Genomic DNA, 18,785 nt, shown 5'->3' with positions numbered 1-18,785 from the left:
AGTGCATCAAGGTATTTTTCATCTATCATCTCAAATGAAGAACTTCCCTCAGTTATTAGTCCCTGAAGTTATGACCTTTCATTTTAAACTATTAAAATTCTATTAGTCAAGTTTTAAAGGCCATCTTCTTGGATAATACTCCACTATTCTTTTTAGGCATGTTGTCTTTCCCAGTTTGTGTCATCAGCAATCTCATTAACCTAAGCCTATTCTTTGTGCCAAGGTCTTTTTTTTTTTTCTTTTAAAAGAAGAAATCAGTCCCAAGATCAATTCTTGAGAAGGTCTTCAGGTAAACTCTCTAGCTTAATAGTTTGATGATCAGCACAACTCAAGAGAGGACTTGTTTCCCTCTCAGGTAATGCTTTAGCTGCCTCGGACCTTATGGACCAATGTCAGCTGAGTTTCATGAATCTTCCCTTAGTGGCAATTCACTCCAGCCAAGAACCTTGCCAAGAAAGTTGCACATTCAATAGATAGTACACGGTTCACTATATTTGAACAGGTAAGTAACAATAAAGTTATATTCACTTATCTGTGATATTGAAAGGTAAGTATTACCTTATCCTTTACCAAATGAGAAAGCATTTGTACTGGTATCGTATTTATCTAGAGCTTCACTTCAATTCACAATGCTTCTGGTCCTGAAAAGAGGTCATACTTGTAACTTTATAACATTTGTTTTGATCACAGTTGGTCCCTTTTTTTCCTGGTTCACTTTATAGATAATGAAAACATATCAACCATGAAACAAGATGCTTTTTTTCTGTTAACATAGAAAGGACAAGGTCAACCTCTACTTTTGTAGTCCTACAATTAGAATTTGTTCACTACCAAGTTTGATCATGCTAATGACAAACATTCACTGGGTACTTCAGGTATTCTTACCAACAGAGCTGAAATTTATGTCATCCTGTTGATCAGTTTCTGTATCTGATAATAAAAAATTTAGCTTACCTAGAGATACTTCAGAAAAGGCTTACTGGCTTCAAAACTTAAGCTCAGCAATTCCAACTATGTGTGTCTGAAGGGTTTTGATAGAGATTTCAGTATTATGAATGCCTGAAATATGACTTGAAATGGATTTACCATGCTTTCTTTCCCGTTTCAAGCCAGAAAGAGTTTGTATGTATGAACTACAAATTGGTGCCTTTACTGGAAGAGTTGTCAAGTGAAAGGATTAGACAAATCGTTGTTAAATCATCTGTGTTACAAGCACAACTTGTAACTGTAAGTCTGTCATTAAAAGCTTTTTCCACTAAACTAAAAGTTTTCCTCGCTGGCTGTTCACTATTCTGTAAACTTATTTCCGTTTCAAAAGGACAAAGAAAAAGATTTGGGAATACTTAATAAAACAATCTTTTTAGTAAGCAGAAACTTGCATTCTTACATACTGTCAAGTTTTGTGGTGCAATATGTTTCTCCAGTTAGAACTCATCTGAAATTCAAATACCTTATTTCTTTTAAGTAGTTAATTAAGGCAGTTGATGCTCCAAAGAGAAACATTAATAATAAAATATTTAACTATTCATCCCAAAAGAAGACAGGAAAAAGCAAGTCATTATGAAGCATATTTAGTAATCAAAAATTTGAATATTACAGTGAATCTTGTTTTCATTCTCTCTGCCTCCATGAAAAGTTCAGACATGCAATGGCTAGAGAAACACAACAGAAAAGCTTTGGGGACCATTGTTTGTAACCTTTAGGTTCAGACAAACCTATCTCCCTCCAAAGAGAAAAAAATTACAGTTAATTTAAGATAAAACACCCAGGCTTACAAAACTCATTAGGCATTAATTTATATGCTACATTCATGTGCCCACATTCCTAGTAAACATTAAGAGGGCAGGACAGTGGGTGCACCCTGGCAAGCAGTCAAGGAACCACAGAAGCCGATCTGCTGACCAAAACCGTTGGGACCACATACCGAGCACCCACACAAAACCTGTGTCAGGGCTTTACTTTGAACTAGTTCTAGTCCGACCCATAGACTCACCCCCCCCTCAGCAGTTGGAAAGGTTAGAAACCGAAGTATCCAGCCAGTGCCCTCCCATCTTTACTCATTCATTTACACCCCAGCCAGTCTGGTGGGTGTGTTAGGAAACTGGGGAGAAGGAAGATAGGACCAGTTCCTCACATGTACCAACAAACGATTATCGTCATAACTGCAGTGGCGTAGCACTTCATGCTGTGTGAAGCAGCTCCCTTTCCTTTTCTGATCCGCTACCCTGCCTGCCCTGCTGTGAGCTCTTGTGCTTTGCACATACTTTTATGTATCAATTTCCAGAGACTGCACTCAGCAAACATGACTAGGATAGCAAGATTAAAGAAAGTGAGGCGAAGATTTGGGAAGAAAGGTTTGGATTTGTTTCCATGGTCAGTCAAGCTCTTCATCTGAGCTTTTGGAAAACTTCTACCTTATGCCACCAGCGGGGGTTACCTGTTGAGCTTTTGAATACCAGTTACTCTTTTTCCCACAGTGATGATTTCCTAATAATTTAGAAAGCATTCTTACTACCTGGTGATTGTTTTGGCATGATTTTCATACAAAAGATTTTACCAAGTATCATCTTCCCTGTTCCTCTTCAGCATCCCCCACATAGGTCACTGCAGCAGAAGTACTGCAGTAATGACTCTAAAAAGTGGAACTGCCAGATACCCTTTCATTTCAAAGAAAAGTAGACATTTATTTCTTCGTGATTTTTTCCTCTTTCAAATACTATATAGAAAAATTACGTTTACGACAACTTGAAAATCTGCATTAGTTCTCAGGGAACTGGAGTACCCCACAGACTAATGATTCGGCTACAAAACCAACAGCTACGTTTTTCTGAAAGAGCTCTGACATAGCAATAGAGATTTAGGTAAGGACTGCCATTATTTAAAGAAAACTGAAAAAGCTGTTCACAACCTCTCTGTTTACAAGCAACAAGAGCTGAGAGACAGGGCAACCTAAACACATCAGGAGGTTGCTTCTGTTCAATCCACAGACCTTGTGTTGTTCTATTTAAAGCCAGTGCATGTGTTTCAATTAAAAAAAAAGATATTTTTCTTTACATTTATGCTGTCTCAATCTTTTTCTTCTTTTTAGTTGTCATTCCCTGAATCTCACACATTGACTATACCTTTTCTGAGGACAAAGTCTGTACTGCAGGCTGCATATTTTTTAATCAGACTGTTACTATGTCCAAGTATCTTCAAGAAATGCTGAGGATTTTCCCTATCTTTGACTTCGAAGCCTGTAAATTTGTTCATATTTTCATAAACTAAATCACAGATCTTTCAAAATATAACAACATCTAAAGGCAAAATGCCTTGCAAACATAGGGAGTCAGAAAATTGGAAAAGAAAACAATACTGAATATAAATTTCAGATCAGGCTCCTATTGCCAGAGTTGAGTTCTGAAGTTCATGGCAAACATGCATTTGATTTCAAAAGGGCAAACAGTCAACACCCCGACTTCTAATTGTTCTAAAATGTTTCCTGGCAGAAAGAAAACTAAGAGTAATGTATCATTTTACAATATTCAGACTTTGGAATAAAAATTCTCAGAGCTGTTTTCATTAAAAACAATATGCAATTTGAAAAGTAGCAAAGTTCACATTAAAAAGCAGGGGAAAAAAATCTACAATTTGCTCTTCTGTCATCACAGATGGCACTTTAAAAACTTTATAACCTGCTTTACATCTTGCCTGATAGCTTTTTCTTAACAAAATATTATAAATTAGCTTAACTTTAATACTTCACTCTCAAATACAAAGAACGAGATTTTCAAAGCTTTATATTACGTTAATCTCAAAAAAAAAGAAAAAGGAAATAGACAAATTGTGAAGAAAATCATATAAAGAAGTATGAATATATGCATTATTCAAATCAAGGTGCAAATCTGAATAGCAGATGAGATTTTCCCAAATACACTGGTTATATTAATAGCTATTTGAATAACAACTGCATTATGAATAGGGTTGCATAAAGCCAAATTTAACTGAAGCAACATCTGGCATACTAAAGGTGTCACAAAAGATATATCTGTAATTTGCAAAATTAGTTCCTTTAAAAGTGTGAAATATTCATCACTCATCATATTTTTAAGATTATGAGCTCAGAACTTTATGAACACCAGATTTCATTAAATCCCCTTGTTGCATCTAAAGACTATTGCTTACAGAGAAAAATAGTGGTGTATTTTCCATCATCTTGAATATAGCAGTAAGTCTGGAAGTAAAGGCACAAACAATTGCATATACCTGCCAGCTCCTTTCAAACTGCACCAAATTATAAGAATACGGAATCAGTTACTTTTAGAATAGCATTCAGACTGAGTTACTATATTGTCTCATTCCACCTCAGATTTTGAGAGCACTATTCACCAACATTCACCTCCACCCGCAACACACACTAACAAGATGTTTATAGTCCTACTCTGATCAGCGCTTATATTAATTAGAACTAGTACTTCAGAGGAATTTGGGAGATTTTTGTAGTGATATTTAATGACATTTTCATCCTACAAAGCACGGAAAGGCTGTAATATCGTTACTGACAAGGTTTTAAAGGGATCTGCAGGCTGTATTTCATTAATAAAACAACGTTAATTTACTACACAAATCATTACAAAGAGTGAGAAGTGTTTATCATACTTTATAAGGTAGTGTGATTTTCATGTGACAAATTATTCAGGCATAGCTGGAAAATGCGAATAATCTACTAAATTGGGTAGTGGTACCATTGATGTCTTATGTGCTGGAATTAGTGTACGCATAAATGAGAACTCAGAAAAATTATTAAGATATATCAACATACTTTATTGCAGTAAATATTAGTAAAATTGCAATCACTATTTAAATCTTAGTTCTGAAATAAACTCCACAAAGATAGGCCACTATGACAAGAGACAGCTCTATGCAGAATTAGCTTCAGAGATTATTTTTATCTCACTATTTTATCAGTGTAATGAGACAAATTATCCTCTGAGGATAAATTGATTGAACAACATCAATTTCTGAAAATAAAATGAACAAACAAAACACATGAGGGATTATCTGCTACAGGTAACATTTCATGTAATATTTTACAATAGGACTCTTCCATAGTACTTTTGGGGTTTTTTTTGCTGTTTAAGAAGGAATTCTTAACTTCAATTGATTTTATAATAAGTGGTTTGTTGATTACTAACATTAGTGTACATAAACATTTCCACAAAACTTGACATTTAAGTTTTATATAAAACAATGTAAACCCGACAGGGAATTCTTGACATTTCATTTTTCCTCTTCACTTAAAAGAAATTTAAAGAATAAATGATATGGCCCATAATACTTTAACTCTTCATTACCAACAGTACATTAGTTAAAGTAGCCCTGTGCAAGACGGACAGTGTGCTCAACTGCAACAGAAGATTGTGGGCTCAGACTTGCAATCATTAAATACAGAGAAACACTATCCACCTTGTGCTCTCTGTCCTAAAATTACACTCCTTTCTCAAAATAATACATCCTCATGGCCCCAGTTGAGCAATTACAAAGTTTCTTTAATTTTATTATCAAGTTTTACTAAAATTCAGATTTTCTTGTAAAATTATATATTTTTAGTTCTCACAACTTGAGAATAGCCTAAATTTTTGTATCTATATGTATTTCTATGTAGATAAATTGATAATGATCACACCTTTTTGAAGATGCATATAGATTTCATGCCACACTGGTGATATGAGGCACTAGTACAATTAAGAGAAATTTTGACACCTTTGAACTTCTTAAATGCAATAAAATGTATGACCTCCATACCGCTCTGTACTACTTATTTCATAAAAAGGAATACCTATATTATGTGAAAGTTTGTCCTTAAATCAGAGCTATAAGAGCAAAATATTCACAACAGTATTTATAAAATTGGAAATTTTCCCCATTGAAAGACCACTGAACAGTATTTATAAGACTTCATGCAATATTTCATAAGTAGAAAAAATATTCACTTATTGTAACATGCAAAAGACTGAAGTGGAGTTTAGGAGCCTTCCTAAATAACATAGTAAAGAGAATGAGGACCTGTTCTCTCAATGATACTTCAAAGTGTCATGGTTTTAGACAAAAAAAATCATTGACATAGAACGTGTAAACTTATTGGCATAGTCATTATTTTAAAGACATCTCTGCAAGACAGTGAAAGACATTTTCATCTGAAGAAAAGTAACTAGGTAGTGATTTAGGAACAACTTTTGCAGTACCTATTATTTTATATGCATATGCAAATATAAAAATACTAAAAAGCTATGACACCTTCCCAGGTCAGGCCCCACATTCTTGTTCAATTTCATTTTCAAGGACACTTATGACGTGTTATTTGGCTATAAAAATCATTTGAAAGTAGCTTTTTCTAAACAAATGAGCAAGTATCTGTCTCGATTAAAACCAAGCACAGTAAAAACTGATAAAGAGTCTAGTTATGAGTAAAACCAAAACTTATTGCATTACTCTTCATTAAATACAGAGCAAACAGGAAGATAAATGCAGGCATAGCAGATGTCGTGAAAGAGACGGTTCATTTTTAATAATATGAGATTTGTTAGTAAAATATTATTAGTTAAAATAAATGTTTATGTACAATATAATTAGAAATCCTAACATCTAAAATTAGTTTAATGTATTTTTCAGTGTTTAGGCATGTATTTTCATCCAAACTGCAATTGTTTGTGACTTTACAATAATATCTTCCAGGTTTGAACACCTTCAATGTCTCTCCTATGTTGCCATGTTGAGGGGAAAAAAAAAAAAAAAAAAAAAAAAGATGAGGGGAACTCCATAGGATCTCAGCAGATCATTTAGCATATGCAAAAATCATTTAAGCACTTAGTCATAATCTATAGTCTCCAGTGCCAGATCACAGATATTATTTGAATATATGAACAGTAATCAAAATTAATATTTGTTTCTTCCTATGCAGTTCCTATTGCAATAATATGGCACCTGAATAAAGCTGCAGCTTCTTGGTTTAAGCATTTCTACTATACTTACTCATCTCAGAAACAGCCAGACAGCGTGTATTACGACTCAAATGAAAGCAAGTCTTTTTCATTTGAAGATCTTAGTTCTCATGTTTCAGAGGAGTATTTTTTTCCCTGAACTCAGGTTCTTCAGAAACATGGTACCTTCTTCCCAGCTCTGTCTACAGAAAAGACTACGTTCAGGCCAAACTGTAAGAAAACCTAAGGCTTTAGGTTTTCCACAGCTCTTTGTATATGTGAATACATAAGGACAACAGAAGTCCAGGGAACTGCAGCATGTAGCTAGGTAGTTTTTCAACAAGTTTATAAACCTTTCTAAAGAAGAGATAAAATAATCCAAACTCTTTGTTGCATATGTCTAACACTCTTCAGAATATTGATATCAAAGTGTATGTACAATAAAAAATACCTAATTTTCATAAAATGTCTGTATAAATATATCTCCTTGACACACTCCTTACAGTGACTTCCACATGTAAATTAAATGTTTGTTTTAAATGTGCAGTTGTCAGAACTTTGGGGTTTTCTTCATATTTCTATTAGAAACCTTCCTTTGCAAAAGAAAGTCTCCAGTAAGAATACTTATACAGGGCGCCCTGGATTCATATCAATAAAAGTATTAAAATTCCGATGTACGTATTTGAAAATAATTTTGTATTTTCAAATAGGGATTGATAAACTGCACAGTTCTCATTCCAGTCGTCCTTGCTTAGCATCACCTATTGCTCCCCATACATCAAAGACAAACTCATCTGGAAATGCAAAGTCCCCAAGAGTTTCATCCAATGCCACTGCAAATTCATCTGGGTTTTTCTTGTCTCTTCCAGCTTCCACCATTGTTGCAGCTAAAAAGCAACAAAACAAAACAACGTAATTAACATGAAAATGACAGCTAACATTTCAGGCCAAGATAGTTTTTGAATGTCTATTTTCAAAATGAAATAAGGTCAGCCTAGGGAGACGTAAAGCTTACCTACTGAATTTAGGATTCAATAGGAATATGTACTTAAATCCCCCCACACTAGCTACATTCTGCCCTGATAAACAGGACAGCTTCCTTGGAGTGCTTGTTATATATTCTTCTATTTGTTTGGCAGAGGTTTAATTTTTAATTCAACGAACCTTTGTTTTACTTTGATTAAATTATATTCTGTATTCATTACTGAAGGCAGATGAAGCATGGGTCTAACAACAAGGTTAAGCACAACTCTTCTGCAGTAACAAGACCCATGCCAGTTCATCACCAACTTCAGTGAGTTTGATAGGAGCTCACTGATCTAAACCAGAAGATCAAAAGGCAAACCTGAATGTTTTTCTCCTCTAAACAACGAAGAAAAGATCTCAGCAAGTCAGAGTTTAAAGTGGCCAAGTTCTTCACAGAAAGACGAAAGGCACAGGGTTTGAACATAGAAAACAACATACAGTCTGCATAATAGATACACGCAACCAAGCTAGTATGGGTTTGCTAGCAACAACCCATGTTTTACGAGTTTAAATGTTGAGCATGACCTGCATTTAGAAAGAAGTAATGATAAACGGGCCTAGAGAAAACACTTGAATACCCTACTTCAGGAAACAAGAATTCAAATACTAGGCTCAACTAATGTGTTGTGTAAAATACAGAGAAAATTAAAATTTGAGTTGTTAAGTATTGGACACAGTGTGTTTGCAATGGCCTGAAAGAAGTTGTGTTCTCAAGAAACTACCGTATGACCTCAAACAGATTTGCTTAATTTTTCAGCTTAATTTTATTCAATTTTAATTAACTTTAGCTTAATTTTTTAACCCAAAAAACACCTGCGGGTAGTAAAGGGACTGAGGCATTTATTGTAAGCCATATTATTCTTCTGCTTGGATCTATATTTTCTTCCATACAATCCAAACTAAAGAGTAACTGATTTTGGTGCATGAGTTTGCTTCAGTTATTATTACCTCCAGCTCTGAAAAGCAAATCTTTGATTTATAGGACCCTCAAGGTTGGGAAAGTTTGTGCTTATGCCACTAGGAAGTGAAAAAGATCAAAGTTATTTCTGGAAGTCTCAGCCAGGTGGTTCAAACTGTGCAAAAGCAAAGGAAAGGCCTTGTTGCTGTGCACAATAAACCAGACCCACCAAAGACTAGGAACATCTCGGTACCCAGGAAAGTTAAAGCAGAGAGGTCTGATACAACAGAGGTAGACTGTGATATCTTGTATACCCATGCTGTCTGGCATTTTCTCTTATTTAACACCCAAGTATCAGAATTTACCAAGTTTTAGACTTTAGTTTGGAAATGGCTACACTGGGGTCACTGCTTAGGACTCAGTCCTTAGCTGCTGTGCTCTTTCCTCACCTTTAGCCACTGCACAGTTTCTCAGATTCTGGAACAAATTACAAGTCTATCCCAAACAACACCGGATGCTGGCAACCCAGGGATATTAGAGCAAATCAAAACTGCGAGGTCTCAAACCTTCTCGGTCACAGCACCTGCACCTCCGTGAAGGATGAAAAATGTCAGCATAGGAGCTTCTTCTGGCTAAGCTAGGCCAGAAGAACTACCAGCAGCAGGCTGTCATGGTTTGAGGGATGCAGAAAACTCTGTAAAGCAGACTCAGCACAAACAGCACTGCTGAATGCAGTTTATTTTATGAGCCATATCTCTGCTCCACAGCCTCTGTTCATATTCACAAGAAATGATGGTATTGTACAATAGATGAAACTCTCAAAGTCTGCTTCGTTTCGTGATTACTTTACACACCTGCCTTAAACTGCAAGACGTCCTCCATCTTTTGTTATACATCAAGTAACCACCACTTTCTTCATGAGCATATCAAATTCAGGTGTCACACTGAAGGATTTGATAGCTTCTAGCCCTTTCTCAGAGGGATATCTGAGTGGAAAACATGTATTACAGTGCCTGAGAAAGGGATGGAAGTTCCGAAGCCACAGAAGACCATCTTCACTGGGACAGTCTGCCATCTACTGCATGCACTGTGTTATATTGACATGGCAAAATCTCTCTGATAAAAAGGAAAAGAAACTTTCCCTGGTCTTAAGTTTTATTAAATGTATTTAATATTATTTTGTTGACCTGAAACTCAGCTCAAGTTTATTGACAGTTATGAACTTCTGGCAAACAGTGTTTGCTGTTATGCAAACTTGTAAGAAGCTGTGAGCAAACTTGAGCCATATTCCACATTGTCGACGTCAGCAACAGTAATTCTGAAGAAATTTGACGTTTTGGTTTTAGTTATGTTCAGACACAAAGCTCCAAAGAGAATCGCAGTGTGCCAAACTACACAAACCAGTCCAAGATCTTGACAAACAGACTGCTGTGATTGAGACAGTTCAAGTGTAACCCAGCTTCCCGGGCACCACTAGTGGTTCTCAAGGACTCTCAAGACCTGTTTCACTGTCAGCAGAAACCCTATCCCTGCTGTGTTGATCCTTTCTGTGTCCCCTGTGAAGTTCCTGGGATGCTGACTCAGAGGAGTCTGGATGGGAAACAGGCATTAAATAAAGGACTCTTGTTCCTGACAAACGGAAGACAAATATTTGTCCTATCAATGCCAGCCTATATCCCCTGACACCGTGGCATAAGAAAGTACTTACAGAGGAACAACCCTGGAGGTAATGACGTGAAGGCTGTAATTTAAACTTCACAGATTTCTGGATATGAACCAGGATATGAAGTTTCTCTATATAGACACTGGGAGAGGGTTGGAGGGAGAAGAGCTGTGCAAGGTGACACAAGAGCAAATGTGTCTAGATATAGTTACTCAAGATAATAAAAAAAAGTTCCCATCAATGGAGTGAGGATCTAGACAAGTGTTCCAGGAGAAAGAGTAGGAGCAAGGAATTCAGCCAGTTTTAAGATAAATTGGTCAAGATATATGAGAGCCATATGACACAGACAGAGTGATAAAACAACACAGCATTCAACTGTCCTAGCTGAAACCTCAGAATTAGGCAGTAATAAACTCTGTCATTAACAGAAAATGCTATGTCAAACACAATTTTCTTCAAAGATTGAGCTTCCCAAATTATGAAATAGAACCTTAAAAAGAGTTTATTATAGGTTTACCAAACTTGAAAACGAAATCCACTAAACTTAGATAATCAAGAAAACTTTCAACCCAGTCAAGCAGGAGTCAGAATATTGCCACCGTGCGAAAGCAGCAGCCTCAAAAAAAAGTGTTTTCATCTGTATTGAGCAACTGTAATCAGCACTACCGGGGCGCATTTAATGTACTCTATCTAAAGCACATTCCCTTCCCAGATTCACCTAAGGTAATGAAATACGCTTCCGTGGGAAGAGTGCCGGATCGTCCCTGCTGGGGTGTCCCTTTTCGGTAGCTTGGTGCTGACCCCTGGTGCCCGCAGGCTGGTATTACCGTACAGCAAACCCCAAGGCACGATGCAAGCCATCGCCCTTCCTCATTTTCACAAACAACTTGTACCACCGATGTCTACGAATGCGCAAGGCTGAACCCTGCCTCCTTAGTGTCATACTTACAGAAAGGCCAAAGCTAACCAGTCTCCTCTGCCACCCAGGGTACATAATTCTTATATCCCCAAGCAGTAAACACAGACATGGGATGGCATCCTCTGGGCGGCACAGCTGTGCAGAACGTGCATGTTTACACAATGACATTTGCAATGCGTAATTCCCAAGGCAAATAACAAACTACTGATTGCCAAGGCATTTAGCAGATACTTGCCAACTTGAAGAAAACTTTGCTGGTTCTCAGAGGGTGACAGCTCTGGGCCAAATTGCCTCCACTCCCCTCCCTTTCTCCCACTGCTTCTTGTAACAGCTGCACAATAAGTGATTACAGGAATTTTATTCCAATAGAATATTTTTCCACACTCCAGACAGCCCCAATTGTTTTCACATTTTTTTATTTTTTTTTTAAATCTCACTTCAGGCAATGCTTATACCTGAGAAATTTTTACATAAAACGTGAAAAGTTCTGCAAACTTAAAACTGATGAAAGGAATTAGAAGTCTTCTCAACTTCAACTGAGAAGCTCCACGTCAGGCTTCCCAGATTATGAACAAAGAAGTTTGTTGGCTTTTAAAACCTAGTCCCTTTAAAATAACTTCAAAGATCTTTTGTAAAAATCCTTATTTTCAATTTTGATAGACACATGCGGCACAAGGCACTAAAGGTACAATCTGGCTGCCATTGTTATTATCTACCTTACATAATGGTTTTGCTACCTATATCCTACCTTGTAACGTCTAAAAAAACTTCTTCAGAAGTCTTAACAGGAGCTTCAATATTTATTTAGCTGCAATGCTATCAGAAGCTTTGCCTTCATCAAAAGGTAACAAATATTATTATTCTGGCATGACACTTTAAAGGAGCTAAAATTCGCATTCAGCTTCCTTACACCACAGAAGATGAAGCATGTCATTGCAGTTTCCAGTGTTTAACATTACTTGGTTTTAGTTTCACGTTGAATGTGGTCAGATCTAGCACTCAAGAAACCATTAGAAATATCCTTTCTTCTTGTTTCTTTTTATTAAGTACTCATTCTTCTTGAAGTAGGTAAGTTTTCTTGTTTAACCAGACTTGCTACCTTTCCCTTTTTCACAAAACTCCCATTATTCTCCCAGAGTAAATGAACGGTCATAAACAATATACCCCAGAGTGTATACAATAAAACCCTTTGGGAAAGGAAGTCTGGTGACAGAAGAGGCAGAAAACAACAGATTCAGGGAGAGTATCATTTTAGTCAAAGTGTTTCAAGATAAAAACGTCTATCCAATATTGCTGGGTTGGATTAGTGAGCCAAGAGAAGAAGCTTGGGTGACAAAAAGTTTAAAACTGTTAGGACATTCTGACTAGATGGTAAGTTTGAAAAATAAAGTCAAGAGTGGAGAAGTAGATTTGAAATTCTTCTAAACAGAGATAGAGAATATGCAAAGATATGTAATGTCTGACAATATTACAGGGAACAACAAAAAGGAAATAATCATCCAAAAGCATAAACACAGAACAAAGTATCAGTGGATGAAGAGGTAGCCAAAAGATACTGACAGAAAAAATTTGGACGGGAAGCCCTTTTTGCCATCATTTTTCTATCGGTACCATTCTGGGGTTGGATCCCAGAGATCCAGGCTTCCTCCCACCCAGAATCTTTGGGATCAAATATAGTCCATAACAGTTCAAGCCTCCCTGATTTAAAAAATAAATGCCACCAGTATTTTTTCACTAACACTGCTTCCTGAGCCCCTCCTATTAATCAACTGTTCATGTTCCCTTACCAGAAAGCTCTGACAGGATTTAAAATAACCTGAATTATCTCTCAATGGCGCACTTATGTTTTAAAGAAGGCTGAAGTCAAGCCTTGGCCCAATTTCTAATGTGCTCATAAAACGGCTGCGGAATACATTGCCAAAGCCAAATGTCCCTTCTGCAGATTAAGTCCAGTTTTCAGTAAAATAAAGAGGTAAAAAGGTAAAAGTGCATTCAAAAGGCAGGTATGTAAATCTCAACATCATCTAGATCTCTGAAAATAAAAAACTGTGCCAAAAAAGAAAAAAGTGTATGCATTTCCATTAAATGATTTCCAAGCATTTTGCTGCAACTTAGGGATTTGTGTGTAGATTTAGTCAGCCATTCTTGAAACTGTCAAGATACTTAACTATGCAAAAATTAAGGGCTTTATCTCATCTTTAATTCTGTCTGTAATTTTACATTATTTTTTTCTTTCCTTTCTTTCCAACTTCTGGCTTGAAACTGGGGCACTGTTTTAGAATTCAATCACACCATGGAAATGTCATTTTAATGGAGCTGAAAGAGCAATATTAACTGACATCCAAAGCTTCTGACAAACAGAACTGCATGGGAATGAGCAATGATTGAGATCTTAATCACTTGTCGGCTGTCGCATTGTGATGACTTGCATTTTCAACTAATCTGGCTTGAGTAATGAGTGAAATTTCTAGCTGAGTGGTGATTGGCATTCTCTGAATGAATCCTTTCCTCATATTTCATTTTCATGGGTGACTGATCACATCCAGTATATGAAAAACTGACATGTGTTAATTGAACAGATTTGTGACAGGTGATTAGCTCTCCTTTCCTAAAGAGTCCTAGAGCTGTTTAATTGTTTAAAAATGATAAAACTTTTTTTTTGTCATTACCATTGGCTCTCAGGTCTAAGATCTGAACTTTAGGAAATGGCTTCAAAGATGCAAACTAATGCTACATGAACCCTGTAGTCTTTGATTCCTAACAGTTTCTCTTTGTTTCACTGCCTTTTTGGGAGGAAGAGAAGGAAGAGGCGAAGGGCAAAACAACAAACCAGTTGGGAAGAAGAGAGTGTCTCTGAGGACAAAAACTTCTTCCTTCTTTGAGTATTCTTTTAAGGCATTCTTTGAAACTTTCCACACTATGTACTGAAAGATGAAGGATGTAAGATTTTGGGGGGGGGGGGGGGTGTCAAGGAATTCAAGGGAAAACTCTACCAATTTCTTGGCAATCAGCTCAGCCATATGTGCTGAAAGCTGAACTCCTCAGTCTACTGTACAAGACCCATCCTGTTATGGGACTGAGAGCCAAAAAACATAGGGAACACCAGTTCCCATGGGAACTTGCTTCCCTGCCCCAGAGCACAGCACACCTCAACATCCCAAGAAACCATGCTCTAGCCTAGGATCTCAGGGCTCTGCGCTATGGACACCAAACCCAGAACACCTATAGCTGCTTATTCCTGTAGGGCCAGGAGCCTGGGGACCTTGGAGGTAACCTGCAAGGACAGCAGCCTCCAGAAGCCCAGCTTGAGCCAGGACTGCAATAGCTGCAGGACAAAAACAGCTCCCAGAGGGATGGCCGGCATGAGACTCGGAGCTTTGAAGCCTGAGCCAGAGATGGAACAAGCAGTGGAGGCTGCAGGACAGCAACAGAACATGGGATCCTCCCCAATCTAAACAGAGGGTCAGCACTACACATGGCTCCTGGGAGCATATTACATGGCAGGGGCACCACTTATCAGAGTTGCTGGGAACAGAATTTTTGATACTTTTTAGTTTTCTGGGAATTGGAAAGTTTGGATATTACCTACAAAACAGAATTCACAAGTTTTGGGCAGCTCCGCTCTCTCTTCTATGCCAGGAAGCCCACCTCTACCTTAGGCTGGGGGACAAATAATACTTCACCTACAATTTTTCCCGTGATTAAACTCGTAGAAGCTGCCAATCAAATGCTTCCTGGTAGGAGCAGCCAACAAAGGACTTTTGGCTATTCAGATAACCTCCTATTGTTCTCATTCCTCCCTGCTAACTGCTGCCTGTCCAACCCTTCTGCTTTGCCCTTAGCTTCATGCCAGACCTATTTTCTCTTCTGCTTTGCCTTCTCCATTTCCCTCTCATGAAAGCTTTCTTTTCAAGATTGCTTTCTGTTTAGCTTATCCTTTCCTAATTCTTGAGTGATTTTTTTAGATATTACCATAACAATAAATACCTTCCTCTTTGTCTTAGTATTAGAAGTTCCACAAGATCATATGAGGACTACACCAGCACTTCTTACTCAGTTAGGCCACAGCTTCTTCCCAAAAAACCAGAAGTTCCTATTTAGTTGTTGTCAGATTAACAGAGAGAAGCAACAGCTGCAAGGACAAGTTTGGTGCAGTTTGAAGGAACTTATGACACTAGGGTTGAATAGTTTCTTTCATTACAAACTGATGATTGTGATGGCTAGTAAACATTCTGGAAAATTTCCCCACATTTTTCAGAACACAGGCTTTAGAGAACTTGATAAATTTGTAAAATTACTCTGTCAGTTCCCTTGCTAAATAGCTGCCCTTTCACTGATGAACATCTCAGATTCAAACTTTAGTGTTCAACTTTGATGTGTCTAAGCCAAGGGGCAAAAGAGCAAAAAAGCAAATAGATATGCTTACCCTTAACAATCCTTAAATGTGGTACACACAAGCTCCACTAGAAAATACATGCCAGAAGGAATACAGTGATGAAAGTTAACAGCAAACAACTAATTCATGCAATAGTGTATAGATAACGTGCAGGAAGAATAGAGGATTAATTAATTACACCATAAGGCCTGTAGTGAGCGATTCTTTCTTTTATCAGACACATATCTGCAGAAATACAGGAAAGCTTTTGAGACTGCATGCTGGACAAATTTTGCTTCGCTTACAACCATAGACTAAAGTACTCAAAAAATTTCAGACCACAGAAAATGAGAAATTATTTAATCTTGTATCTGTTAAAAACTCACCTAATTCAATATCTCTTATCCCCATGTATGTTTCAAGAAGCTCATCCACTTTTTTAATTGCTTTTTCTTCAACTTCAGTTGGCTTTGTTGAAATAAAGGGAGAAAAAGAGCAGAAGTATGATTACATCCATGCAGATTTCAAAATAACCAGCAATTCACTGCTGATTATCCTTACACCCATCCTGGCCACCTAGACTTACAAAACCTAAAAGTAAAACACATTATTCCACTCTCTTTCTCTCTTCTTACAAACCTGAGCCTTCCTCCTAACGTCAAGCCACAGAGCTCTCACATTCAAACTAAACAGGGGCCTTACATCACCTGACAATACAGATCTTCATCAAATCCTCATCAGCTTTAGATGAACCCCGAACAAATAACATTTCTTCTTCCAAACCCTAATCCTGGTTTTACACATATTCATGTCAACATATGTTATTAGCCTCTGCTAACAACCACCCTTACACCAGCCCAGTACATTTGCAGTGTCAAAATAGAACCAACTCTTCAACCACCCCCTTCCCTCTTTTCAACACTCCTTGGTCTAATCTACCTTAAATTCATCCATGTACTCCATGACATCTAAATATAGGCTCTCTGTTTCCAGATTCCTCAGCCCCATTCTATCCCTGTTAGTCTTCAACTTTACATAAGCATTTCTCCCTGCAGAAGGCAGTTGTCGTCTTAAGTCCCGCAAGCTTTGTAACATCCAGACTTTTCCTTCCTACTTTATCAGCCTTGGGGAAGAATAAATCAGGTGCTACATGATTAAACTACTGAAGGGCCCCAAGATAACCATACCATCTCCTCCACAGTAGCAGGACCTTTGGTTCTCAGCCGAAGCGTCTCTCTCCCTCTGGAGATTTTAGCCTCTGGCAGAGTTCCACCTTTGGACCTTGGTTCCAGCTTTTCTAAAGGCGAAACAAACAACAACAACAAGAAAAGAATACCAAAGAGAACTAAGTATATGGCATGTCAGAATATGATGTATCTGCTTTGGCTATTACATTACCTTCACTTTTTATTCTAATCAAGATCTAGACATATGTAAAAATTGAATTATAAATTAACTGTATTCTAAGTATAGCTTTGCTGACAATTTCTTGTCCTCAAACTTTAATATCTGCTTGACTGCACTGAAACTAGGACTTCCTTGACCAATATATCTACACAGGCCTATTGCACTCAACTTCATATATGTACTTTGTATAATTTTATTCCCCTGTTCTACAGAACAGTAGAAGTATTTATTACTTAATATTAGATAATGGCTGAATTCATCAACCAAATGTTGATTTATCCTAGTCTTTACAGGCAGACTACGTAGCAGGTTTAGTATTGCAACATTTCCATCTTTCACTGATGCAATGGTGCAAACACTATTGCTAAACAGGTGATGATGAGCTACATTGAGCTGAGCTAACAATTTGATTACTAGCAGTCACACAGGTGAAATGTTTCTAAGTAGATCTGCAGGAGTTTTTCCACTGGTTTCACTGAGGTAATGATTTCACACCTGATAAATCTCTACCAAGAATACCTGGGTTTACCCAAAGTTTTCTTTACCTGAATTCAGCTTTCCTTGTTTAATCTTGGATAAGGGCACCCCAGGATAGTAAATGGAGTACGGAATGATTTAAGATTTGGCTTTCTTGTTCTAGGACATAATTTTACATTCAAGAGTGGCAAGGCTTTAATTTACTTACATAGGAGTTACATAGTTAATCTGGAAAATACTAGAAGAAAGGAGATAATTTTGCAGAACTGTTTTTAACTGTGCTGTTTTCTCTACCATATTATTCCTCCTCTTAACAGCAGGCCTTTCTAATAAGCTCTCCTTAAAGACAAGACTTCAACATCCTATGTTAATTTTGCCCAGGTAGATTCCAACTCATCATTCTTGCATAAATAGACAAAAATCCAGATTATTCTGCTGAACAAATATTGAAAAGTAAATTTTAATTGCTTTTATTTTAACAAATAGATATGGTACAGTCTCTTACATATATACTTAGGATCAACACTTCTCCTTAAATCCTTTTATAGCTGCAAGGACAGTTTAAAACATCCTTAAGATTGTCATCATTTCTGCTAGACTTGTTTCAAAAAGTTGTTCCTGGTACAACATACATCTTTTCCTAGTTCTGTCACCATTAGCAACTCAAAACTCATGATTTGACATAACCTTTATTTGCGATACTTCAGACCAAAGCTCTCTGGCCATCACAGAAACTATTTTTCATATTCACATAATTTAAATTTAGAGTTTGTGTTATGCTGCCTTTACTTTGTTTCTATTAATTTTTCACCACTTCATAGAGGGCCAGCTTGTGACTGGTAAGGACCAATCTTATTCAGACGAGTCTTTCATTCTGTGCTACAAGCCTTGCCTAGAGTAGCTGAGACAGCCTGTGTGCACGTGGTAGAAAGACATCCAACTAGTAAATTATACTTATTTCACATTCTGCTGAGAGGAAGAAAAATAAAAGTAATTTCACACAGTGGCTTGTCTCTTATTTCTATACCCTCACAAACTTGTGTTGAAACTAACAGGAATTC

At 37.1% G+C, this 18,785-nt stretch overlaps 1 protein-coding gene across 3 annotated transcripts in view; it reads right to left on the bottom strand.

Annotated features, from left to right (window-relative positions):
• Nucleotides 1-4,779: 4,779 nt before the first annotated feature.
• Nucleotides 4,780-18,785, bottom strand: part of GIPC2 (GIPC PDZ domain containing family member 2) — a 28,152-nt gene continuing 14,146 nt past the window's right edge. For all 3 annotated transcript variants that reach the window (XM_069789031.1, XM_069789033.1, XM_069789032.1), the window contains exons 4-6: nt 17,028-17,137; nt 16,227-16,308; nt 4,780-7,846 (exon numbers count right to left, since the gene is read on the bottom strand). In XM_069789031.1, coding sequence (XP_069645132.1) covers nt 7,692-7,846; nt 16,227-16,308; nt 17,028-17,137 — 347 coding nt within the window. In that variant the 3' untranslated portion in view covers nt 4,780-7,691. The remainder of the gene's footprint in view (nt 7,847-16,226; nt 16,309-17,027; nt 17,138-18,785) is intronic.

This window comes from Haliaeetus albicilla, chromosome 8 (genome assembly GCF_947461875.1).
Source record: "Haliaeetus albicilla chromosome 8, bHalAlb1.1, whole genome shotgun sequence".
Classification (NCBI taxonomy): Eukaryota; Metazoa; Chordata; class Aves; order Accipitriformes; family Accipitridae; genus Haliaeetus; species Haliaeetus albicilla.
This window is presented reverse-complemented; position numbering and strand designations above follow the sequence as displayed.